Below are 11910 nucleotides of genomic sequence, written 5' to 3' on the forward strand. Positions count from 1 at the left end.
GGGGGGGGGGTCTCGTCTGTGCGCCTGTCCCCGCGTTTCAATCCCCATTTACCCGAATGTACCGTGATTCTCTGGCTCGAGATGACGGCGCGCATCTAACGGAGCTGGAGACAGGAACAGTCCCGCGCTGTAGGAGTCAGGTAGCGTTGATACACAGGCTCAGGTGGAGTTCTACACGAGCCTGGACAGTAAAAGTCATCTTTTTTTTCCAGAGATGTAATTTTGGCTATATTTATAACACTGAAGAGAAGGTATAAACATCCTTAAAATGTCAGAACATTTCCTGAGAAAGTCTGAGATAATTATGCTTGTTCAACTTATATATCTCATTGTATTGCTTCACTTTTTGAGGCTCAGTGTGATTGAACTTTAGAAGTAAAATGCTGACACGTGCAATTCAGTATATGGCCACAATAATCTGTCCTCACCGGGACCTACAAACCACGGAACATTATATTCGCTTGAATGCAGTTTAACGAGTTTCATTAGTGAAGGTGTTGTCAACAAATCCACAAATTCTACTGAGATTGTATCACAAATTTAACCAAACCGAATAATCCCACACTGTCCAGTGAGACACGGAGGCTCATCAGGCTGACGTTTTGTCAAAAGTGCCTCAAATGTAGAACCATTAATTTTCACTCATTAAATGGCACTCATCCTAATTTAAGTCCACTCTAATGTCAATTCAACGAGCATTCATCAGCCAGAAAATGACGCACAGCAGCTGCGGTTATTCACATGCTGCATACATCACTCCGCTGCGGCACCAGACCTGTATTACCCTAATAGATAACGGCATGTTACTTTAAAAAGAAGCTTTTTAGGATAAAAACCAGGTCCCGGGAGACCACAACACACACATACACACGCACAGCACAGCTGGAGCAGCGAGGGATGGCCGCGCGCAGGAGAGCTTCTCCAAACACGCTAATTAGATCTCGAGCTCTGGCCCCGCGCTCTGAAAGCAGCCCAGCGGCGGGGCGCGCGGAGCTGTGGAAAGTTAATTGAATTAAATTCGCTCTAAACTAATTAGGCTGCAATCTGCCACGCGAGCTGTCCCTGAGCAAGGTTCGAATTAGGCGAAATGGATTTGTTGCTCTTCTGCAAAAGAAAGGAGGACAGACCGGTGTGTTTTCGGTGGGATCCTTTATTTGTCTTTTATGCTAATTTTCCCAGGGGACTGTCACGTGATTGCCTTGCTATAACCGTACGGTATCCGGTGTGCGTGTGCACCCTCGCCCACCAGAACATCCCCGAACCACAGCAAAGCCACCCCCACTTAACTCCATGCGCAAACACAAAGAGCCGAGTCTCTTTTTAACAAACATTGATAATAAAATTCTAGTGCAGTCTGTGATAGCTGTGCTGCTTTGCAGCTGCATGAATGAGGAGCATCTTTAAACCGAGAGCTGAGTGGACTGAGGTAATGGAGGTGAAATCGATCGCTTTCCTGGGGGGAGTACAATGAGAGGAAGAGAGAGGGAAGGATGCAGAGAGGTGAGAGGAGCGCAGAGGGACATGGATGAAAATCCCCTGTTAAGAGTGGGGACAGATATGATAATGGGAGAACCTCTAGTAGTCCTCCATCATTCACCACCTTCACCTGGCTGCTGCTGCTACCTGGATTGATGTAGAAACAGCTGTTTTACTCTGCAAAGTCATCCAGACTTCTGACCAACTCGGACCCAGCCCCAGAAGGTGCTGCATGTCAGATGGACTTGGCCATTTGTAAATCATTTCTGTGCATTTTAAGGCTTTATCGGACAGCTAATAGTGTAGCTAACAGAGGAGATAAATGGCACAACATAAGCTAGGGAATGACATGCATTAAAGGTTTCCATTTGTCCTCAGACCGTGGACACATCCACACTTTAATCCCCCACGTGGTTTCTCTAATTTGGTTACTTAGTTTGTTTAGAGACATTTGCACAACTAAAGTGCAACATCAGCTAAGGCTGGTTGTGCACTTCGTCTTGTGGCCCTGTGTCACAGAGTCAGGCTTTAATTTTTTTTAGTTGGCAATGTGCTAATATGGTACAAAAAGAAAAAAAATGTTTTAATCAAATTACCATAAGCTAACCAACTCAGAAAATCTCGGGGCCAAGTAGCATCACCCTTCTTAATCAAAATGTCTTGATCTAATTTATCTGTATGCACCACTGCGCCAGCTGGAGCCCATGGAGCAGATCCGCTCGCCTGCAAAGGAAAGAATGTCAAAAAGTATAGTAGTCTCTAATACTGTCTTTTTGTACTAATCAAACGTATATGTGTGTATCCCGTTTCTCTCTTGTTTGACCTTTCACCCTCGTGTTCTCTTGTCTGTTTTGCTTCTCACTTGCACCTTGAACTCTCCTCCATTTGTAAAACCAGCAGAAGGTTGGGAGGGAGACATCAGGACAGAGATGGATGGACAGCAGAGGAAGAAGGATAGACGGAGAGAAAAGGTAGAGGACTGGGGGGAAGAGGGAGAGGGTGGATGTACAGATGGGGGAGCGAGCAAAATGCAGTAAGATAGAGGGAGGTTAGGACGATGGAGGGCCAGGTTTCTGTTTCTCCATAATCTAATCAGAGAAATGGCAGCATTCAGAAATAGCCTGATGGACAGACTAAGAGCCTCTTCTCCTTCTCCTCTTATTCTTGTTTTCCTCCTCGGGAAGGGTAAATGGATACACACACGCACACACTCGCACCAGCTCGACTTCCTAAAACCATAAAATGTAGATATGTTTAAGCTATATAAGAGATGGGGGAAAGCCTTGAGGTATCATAGCAAAACCTGATCTACTGTTCAGATGCAGCCACTTCAAGATTCCTGCTTTTAAAACGTCCGCCGGTCTGTTGCTCCTTTCGCTGTAGGCATGACAAGCTTACCCCACTCTCGGCTTCACATCAAGTACATGACCATTATTTACAGTGATACAAGTAATACAACCACAGAACACTTTTACATTCATATGTATTTGAGAGGAAAATGGCTTTTTAGGTCCCAGAAAGAACAACTAATGATCAGGCAACCTTTTGAAGATCTACTAAACATTAAATAAGCCTAGACTGATGAGTTGAATGGAGAAACCCTTGTTGATTTCCATTATTAAAACTATACAAATAATGGAGATTTAAAGTTCTGATATAATTGATATGTGAAACTGTTTTGGCAGATGTCTAATATTTTGCATAACATTTTAGAAAAGTCTAGTTAGAAGAAAATCTGGGCTTTGATTTTCTTTACTCATCTAATTGACTAATTGTTTCAGCCATATAGAAGATAATTGCAGTGTTTTACAAAACAGAGCAACAGGGGATGATTTCTAGACACTACAGAGACACTTCCTCCTCCTCCCATGAGACAACTGTGAAGAAACTGAGCTGTGTTAGTGTTGTTGGGGTCCAGGTGGAGCACAGTAAGAGTAAATGTGTTCTTTATTCCAGCGTGCTAATTCTTCCCTATAGGGGACATTCCTGTAGGGTGTGTGTGTGTGTGTGTGTGTGTGAGAGAGAGAGAGAGAAATGCTTGCTACATTTCTGTGGCATTTACCGCGCTGCGTTCCCTCCCAGCATCCAACACAGACCCCCACACAGAGCAGAATTCCAAGGAAATTCCTCTGTCCTGTTGTTTCACAAGGTAGACAAGCGTTATTGTTGCAGAATTCCCACCCAGGCACTGGTCTCACACACACAAATCTGTCCATCCATCAGCAGTGTCAGTGCACCACAAACAGAACAAAAAACAGAGGAATTCCCTTTTAGTTGTGATGACTTTATTTACACGGCGGGGGCAGGGATACAGGAATGAAAAATGCTGCTCGACTAGACTCGGCACCTTGTCAGCACACTGTTAGAACATTTATCATACAACACTGAATATTATTTCTTTATGACTAAATTTCTCTCAGTAGCAGACAGACGCACACCGTACTGTCGTGACCGATGAGACTTCTTTACATGAGCATACGACAACAGAAACAATTCACAAGCCAGTTGTTTTACCCATAATTCAAATTGATTCTACTCATTTTCAGTGAACACACTCTTTACTAAAACAGAGTGGATAAGCAGGTTGTGTTTATATACATTTCTCCATGAGCGAAACATGTTAAAGTGAAGTGACAGGCGACATGGAGGAGACGTCAGGCTCTCTTTGGTCCTTCACAGCAAATGGAGACACTCAGAGTGGCCGTTTGTTTTTAATGCTACTGGCAGAACTGAAATGTAGTATTTCAGTGTTAAAAAGTTGTACTGCTTGTTACACATTTAGGATCAATCCTCAGTTTTTATTTTACCTCTTTTACCATGCTTCATCCCTGTGCATTAACAATCCCCAAGCTGCTATTCATCCTTTCAATGTGACATATGTCACTAACTCACATATTAATAAAAACTAGTTTGGCTGTTTTCAGTGTTCTGCACTTTAACATGAACAGTGTGCAACAGCTACGTGGACAAACAGTTGGCTACTATGAACATAATGCAGCAAAGCTTTTCTTTCAGCTAATACGATGTAGCTGCACACTGCTGCTTCTACCACCACACCTGCAACACAGTTAATGTACCCTGCGCTTAATCTTTGTAACTTATGAGACCGTGCACAGCTCTGGTAGGATGACTTCATTTGCTGTTTCCAGTGCACTGCTGCCTGATGCTATACTGCATATGGTGTTGAAGTTGGCATGAATTACTGAGTGTGTGTGCACTGAAACAGGGGCAATGACAGTGTGTTGATCAGAGGTACTTTTATTGGGAATAACTGTGAAGAACCATCCATTCTCCTGATATGGAGGAGGAGGATGATGATGATGACACTGGGTACTATGGAGGATGATGATGATGACACTGGGTACATACATATCTGTATAGATCCTCTGTACTCCTCTTTTTGGGTTGTTTGTTTGTTAGTCTTCAGGGTCGAGTGGTGAACGGATCTCCAACGTTCTCGACGAACTGTCCTCTCCCACTACCTCGAGGCGCAGACTGGGCGCGCTCTGCTCCTCCTGGCCTACAGAGAGACGCAGGGTGCAGCCTTTGAGCAGCAGCTCCTGCTCGTACGCTGCGGCTAACTGGTTGACGACCCGACGCTCAACCTAAAGGATCAATGACCAGGTTAGTGTGAGTGCAATTTTGTAACTTTATCAGCATATTGGACTGGTTAGATGTTTGAGCTGTTGAACCCATCGTCTGCCTTCTATAGCTGTTGGTACTGGAATTTTCTATGCACTGTTCTGCTGATTAGAGGCTGTTCCATGATCAATTATGCATCAGACGAAGTATCTATTTATCTATAACTGACAAAACATTTGATAACTGACACATCAACAACAATCAGACTGTTGATCCTTGGCAGGCTCATGACTTTCTGACATTTAACAAATGTCATAATAACGAGTCTTTAATAGCTTCTATGAGTCATGTAACATTTTACTCACCACAATCACTGCTGAGATCTAGTGATGCTAGTGATGCAGTAACAGTACCACAAAAAGTAGTTACACAGTCGGTAGGGATGTAACGATACCCGAAACTCACAGTGTCATATTGCCACGATAAAAAGCCTACAATACGATATGTGTCAGAATATTAAAAATGAAAATATATGAAAAAAGCCCTTTACTAAACAATAAAGCAGCAGTGTTTTGTATACTGTATATAAAAGCTGTCAGTAGCAGTCTTTTCATGATATAAAATAAAACCTATTATTGCAGTAGCTGGATCTTGTGAACAAAACTGGTCATGCTCACAGTAGAACAGTGTTTTACTATGCCCTAGGCAAATCCGTGCTAACTGATCTCCAATCTAACTCAGTTCTACTAGCGAAACAACCATATGTAACATCAGGTTGGACGCTGTAAAAGTCCCACAACCTTATCAAGAAATCGTGAAGTTACAAATATCGTTACATCCCTAACGGTCAAACAAGGCAAGTTTCACTATATTATATGATCTGGAAGTTAGAATGACCACAAACATGACATTTACAGCTACAGTGTCTGCATACCTCGTGTTTGATGGAGCGTGCTCCATAATGCATGTTATACCCGCCCGCTAACAGGTCCAGCACTGGGTGATCCCACTGGAGAGTGATGTCATGGCGCTGCTTAGCCTGATGACAGGGGTGGGGAAAAAGTTGGACAAAAAAAGAGGAGGGTGAGACCTTCAGTGTATAAGGATATCAGATAGAGATGGATAGAATGGAGTAATGAGATGGAGAGAAAGAGACACATGCAACAGCAGAGAGAAGATCCTGTCAACCAACATGTCTGCCGGCGCTAATCAACAGGCCCTTAATGTGTTTTAATCAAACACCAGTCAATAGCAGTGATCAGAGCTGCTCATTTAGCTCCTCACATTAACACTCCATTCAATAAATAAGACGCAGCGTTTTCCTCCAGAGATATAAACGCCGAGATTCTATATTACAAATTCCATGTTAACACAAAGATAATATTACTAAACATTTCATTCAATATAAGTGAGTGACAAACAGCTTGTGAGGATTCTGTAATGATGATGGTCCTGCTGGAGGCTGCACTGCCACATACAGACAGAGACAAGTTGTTACAAGACAGCAAACATAAACAAACACGAGAACGCATACACACACACTCACAGCAACTTTCAAAAGACAAATGGACTCAGGAGTGGACAAATGGAGTCAGGGCCCATGTTGGCTGTCAGGATACCAGCTATAATATTAATAATTAAATATTGATGAAGGCTCCACATGTTAACACTGTAATCGCATTATAGTGAGAAGCAGCGGCACATAATATTGATCTGCGAACAATCCAGCACAGCTCAGCGGCTGCACGGCCAAGTGGCTGAGGCCCTCTGGTCCTGCTGGAAGACACCCGTGTTCTACATGTAGGGTGTTGTGAGACTGCTGGCTTTTCCTGTTTCGTACCTTCTTGGCCCAGAAGTTGAGCTCTTTACTGACCAGCTGCAGCAGCTCGGAGTGACAGAACGGCAAGAAATAGACAATTTCATTGATCCGACCCAGAAACTCGTCTCTCCGGAAATGAGCCTGTGGAGGAACAAAAGAATTACCACTGACAACTTCAGGCCTGGCCTATGAGGCCAACTTCAGCTTAATAAAACATTTGTAAACAAAGTGGCATTTACCTTCAGGATTGGTCGAATCACAGACTCTTTAAACTGTCGGGAGATTTCGATGTCATCACTTTTCTGTACATCCTCTGGGAAAAGCACAACATTAGTATTACTTTCACTTTTTATTCATTTTACATCTGGTTATCTGAGGAGTACAGTGCCAAATCATTAAATCTGAATCATAAAATGCTGATCCCAATGATTTAGCTAGACACTGTGATAAGCCTGTCACAGTTAAGACTATTAATTTAAGTTATATGACAAAATGAATTAGCCATTCATCATTTAATCATCACGGGCATTTTAAACTACACCCTCAGCATTTGTGTTTGCATTTTAATGTAAACATGTCGGTGTTTATCTCACCGAAGTTGTCCGACAGCTTTCTGCGGCTGACCTCCTCAGCTTCCTTGCGGAGCTGCAATGCATGCTGGGCAATTTCCTCACTTGCTACATTGGACGTCATGATGAAGATGGCGTCCTTACATTCGATGGTCTTCCCCTTGCCGTCTGTGAGACGACCCTGAGAGAGGAACGGCAGCAATTAGAGAGTTACAAATGTTTTATCAAACCGAAGCACAGAGTCAATGTTAAGTTTACAAAGGTACAGTAGCTGTGTGTTCTTGTTTGTACACACACCTCATCGAAGAGCTGCAGCATGATGGTAAGAACATCAGGGTGGGCCTTATCCACTTCATCAAACAGGACGACGGCATTGGGACACGCCTTCAACAACTTGGTCAGCTGACCCCCTTCTTCATGTCCCACATAACCCGGCGGGGAGCCGATGAACTTTGCCACCTGGGAGAGGAGGCCACAGTAATGTAATATACAGGGCAGATGTGTTTTACCAGGATCACACTTTAGCGGTACTTTTTCTTTTCTTTGCTGCAGACATTCACAAAAAAGCTGACAGTATATAAAAATACAGAGGTGAAATGATTAAACGTGGTTCTTGAATGTCATAACCAAATGCAACTCTGATTTACAGATTAAACATATTCATCACCAAAGCTTCACAGAGAAGGGCAAAACGGAGCAAAAACAACATTAATTTTGGTTTATGCATCCATTATGAAACCAAACAGAATTAATCCAATGCATCATTGCCATGAATCTGCAGCAGAGTGATGCAAGTGTAACAGATGTGCTCCCATTTGAAATAAATGAACTTCTGTTACAGTGACTTACTCAACACAGTATGTGTAGCTCAAGCTTTAGAAACAATGAAACACTGGTAACGTTTGTGCAGTGTGCTGAAGCATCTTACCTCGTGTTTTTCCTGGAACTCAGACATGTCCATGCGGATGAAGCCCTGCAATCACATGAGAGATTAACCTCCCCGAGAGGCATGACAGCTTTGAGTCTGCTATCCAGTTCCTATAGTGTGTCCATGGTACCATATCAGGGCGCATTTCTATATTGCACTGGGCTGAGTGAGCATTTGCCACTAATAGTTACCATGGAAACCAACACAAATTGAATTCTCTGTCAGTTCTTCAAGGCAGGAAGACCCACTAAATTAAATGTCTAATATAGACCTGGTTGAAAGTGTCAGCACCCTTACACCTCACTGAAACAATGCTGTGTTGTCCCTACAAGAACATCTTCAAGCAGCTTGTTGCTCCTGTGATTAAGATGTTTAAGACACATGACCAAAGCCAACCTCCCTGGAGAGGAAAACGGACCCCAGATTAAGGACAGTTCAAATAGTGTAAAAAGTTCCAATCAGATACAAGCTGACCTCAAACACCCAGGTATACCAGTGTCCAGTTCCACCATACATGGCTTTCTGAATGAAAGTGGAAGAAACTGGAAGCGGCTCAGTTACAGTCAGCATGGAAAGACTGTAATATCCCGTTTACATAAAGTACTCAGACCCTTCACTTAGTACTTGGTTAAAAGCACTGTTTGGTAACAACGACAGCCCCAAGTTGTCTTGGGAATGAAGCTACAAGCTTGGCACCTTTTCGAAAGTTCTTCCATTGATCTTGGAATTGTCCAAGGTCAGCCAGGTTGGATGGGGAGTGTCAGTCCACAACCATTTTCATGTCTCACAAGAGATAGGTTCAGGTCTGGACTGTGGCTGAGTCATTCCGGGACATTCCTGAAGCCACTCCTGTGTTTTCTTGGCAGTGTGCTTCAGGTTACTGTCCTGTTGAAATGCAAACCTTGGCCCCATCCTGAGATCCTGAGGACTCGGGACAAGGTTCTCATTCAGAATTGCTCTATATTTTCCTGCCTCCATCCTTTACTCTATCTTGACTGGTCTCCCAGTCCCACAAAAACATGCCCACAACTTGATGCTGCCACCACCATGTTTGACTGTAGGGATGGTATTAATCAGGTGATGCTCAGTGCCCAGTTTTCTTAGGTTAAAGGTCCCAGTATTTGCCCAGGCCATTTTTATTTGTTGTGCTATTTAAAACAATATGTTGTATAAAAAGCTAAATCTATTTCTCAGTTTCAACTTAATTCAGAAAAAAGTAGAAGGGTACCAACACCTGTCTGTGCTTTGTACTACATCTATGAGAAGACCTGTTTTCTACTTACTGTCTGAAACACAGGTGTGTATGTAAGGGTGTGCGTGTGTGAGACGCTACATCACATACCTTTTTAATGTCCTTGTGCATGTAGCGAGCCACCTGTTTGGCCAGCTCTGTCTTTCCTGTGGCACCAGGCATCAAAGCGATCAGACAAAACAGAGATGCTATTTAAGTGTTCCATTTCAAGCAACCACTGCCCCTATTTAATTACTTTGTTTTTAATATAAAACCGATCCCTGCCCTTTTATGGAGTACATCAGTATGCAGAGATTTCAGGAAGTCAGGAACAGAGACGATCTCTCTCCATCTTTAAGTACTGGCCTAAATCCCCAGTGCCTCCCCCTACAAACCTTTCAATCATACCCAGGAGCTCGTATTATGTTTGTCGGTAAAATATTCTGCATATAAATGCTCATATATGATATTGATGTCTTGTGTTTGGTATGCATATGGGTATCATGACTGGATGTGTGTGTGTGTGTGTGTCTTGTTGTTGTGTTTAATACTGGTGTCTCATGGCCACTGTTCGTCGCTGAAGGCAACAGAGAATATGAACACCATCTCTCCTTCATCTATCTCCCTGGCCTGTCATTTCACCATCTCCCTCTTTTTTAGCCATCTATCTGGCCCATAATATCTCTCTGTCTTCCTGTTGCCTTCACTCTAACACAGACACGCACAAACCTCTTCTCTTCTTTCTGCTGCATGAGAACATCTAAGCTTTTCTGATGTCCCACTGATTGACTAACTTCCTTATCCCCTGAAGGAATCAGACTGAGAAACAACTGGGCCGACTGAGCCTTTGTTGGCAGGGCCACATTTGGTGACACTAGCAAGCTGTACCACAGTAGGACAAGTTGTGGCATTGAAAAGATTTATAGCAACTGTTCATAACAACTGCCTATATCACATTAAACTGCATGCAACCATTAAATAAATATGAATTAAACATATTAATCTCTGCCTGTACTTAGGCAGATTTGAGCTACATGCTAAAATCAGTATGCAGTGACAATGCTAACATGTTAACTGGTATTATGCTAACCATGTTCACTGTTTTAGTATAGTGTTTAAGCATGTTGCTAATTAATATAACATACAAAGTACAGTTAATGACATACAGTATATGATATTAGAAAATAAAAACCAAAATACTGGACAATTCAAATGCTTTTGCACTATATCAGGGTAATGTTAGCTAACCGGCTAATAGCAAACAAGTTAGCTAAATTAGTGAGCTAGCTTGTAAACATCAATGTTAGCCAGCCTCTTAAATGACCAGCTGGAGGAATAACACAGCAGGTCCATCAAGCAGGCACAGTATTCAGTAGAGCTTCTTAAATGCCTTAGTGTTTTGTCTTGATTTGATCAGTGCAGCCTGTTATTATCTTAAAGTCAAAAATCCTGCAATTAATCAAGTCGATAAACTGTCAAAAATGCAAGTCTAAATCTTATTTTAATTCACAAATTATGAAACTAATTTACCAAATACTATGTAGAGGTTATCCAGTTTTACAAATGTGATGTATTTTTGTAGCCTTGTGTATTCGGCTTCTTTTGAGTTTAATAGCTTGGCACAAGAAAATATACTCTGTGTCCATTCAATGCACTTCAGAAGCTTTACTTACTCCAGTGTTCTGTTTATTTTGGCAGTGACTTTGAGGAAACTGGGGACAATTTTTTTTTACCATCAATTCATGAGATCACATCAAAAAAGAAAGTGGTGTGAAAAATGAGAGTGATTTACCGATTCCTGATGAGCCAAGGAAGAGGAATACAAGAGGATGCTCTTCATCGTACCAGCCATTTTCCTTCCTCCTGATGGCTAGATGGTGCAGACAGAGAGAGGGAGAAAGAAAGGGATGCTATTATTTCTGTCATTTGCATTTGTTGCCTTTGTTGGTAATCTAAGCTTCACAGAACTGACCTGAGGGTGGCAGGTATCCCAGAAACTATGATAAAAGAGTGTTAGAGCAGGGATGAGAAAGAGGTCGGAGACATTTGTTTGAAAAAAAGCAGAAAGGAGAGAGAAAACAGAGCAAGATGAGAGACCTCCACAAAGCTGCCCATGATGTCGTCCCCCACCCCCCCAAATCAGTGGGGCCATTAGCCAGCAGTAATTTTGTTAGCCTCCCTGGCGCGGCCATGGCAAAATCAGTTTAGCATGGATTGCAGCCTCACACACACACACACACACACACACACACACACACACACACACACACAGGCTTGCTTGAGGAAGAGTGGCGACCCACCTCCC

The 11910-nt window shown here is 42.7% G+C and overlaps 1 protein-coding gene across 1 annotated transcript in view; it reads right to left on the reverse strand.

Moving 5' to 3' along the window:
• Positions 1 to 4815: 4815 nt before the first annotated feature.
• Positions 4816 to 11910, reverse strand: part of clpb (ClpB family mitochondrial disaggregase) — a 36835-nt gene continuing 29740 nt past the window's right edge. The window contains exons 9-17 of the mRNA XM_020618214.1: positions 11398 to 11475; positions 9717 to 9772; positions 8375 to 8419; positions 7744 to 7905; positions 7471 to 7627; positions 7117 to 7190; positions 6899 to 7018; positions 5993 to 6097; positions 4816 to 5081 (exon numbers count right to left, since the gene is read on the reverse strand). Of these exons, the coding sequence (XP_020473870.1) occupies positions 4893 to 5081; positions 5993 to 6097; positions 6899 to 7018; positions 7117 to 7190; positions 7471 to 7627; positions 7744 to 7905; positions 8375 to 8419; positions 9717 to 9772; positions 11398 to 11475 (986 nt within the window). The 3' untranslated portion in view covers positions 4816 to 4892. The remainder of the gene's footprint in view (positions 5082 to 5992; positions 6098 to 6898; positions 7019 to 7116; positions 7191 to 7470; positions 7628 to 7743; positions 7906 to 8374; positions 8420 to 9716; positions 9773 to 11397; positions 11476 to 11910) is intronic.

This window comes from Monopterus albus, unplaced genomic scaffold (assembly GCF_001952655.1).
Source record: "Monopterus albus unplaced genomic scaffold, M_albus_1.0 scaffold202.1, whole genome shotgun sequence".
In the NCBI taxonomy this organism is placed as follows: domain Eukaryota; kingdom Metazoa; phylum Chordata; class Actinopteri; order Synbranchiformes; family Synbranchidae; genus Monopterus; species Monopterus albus.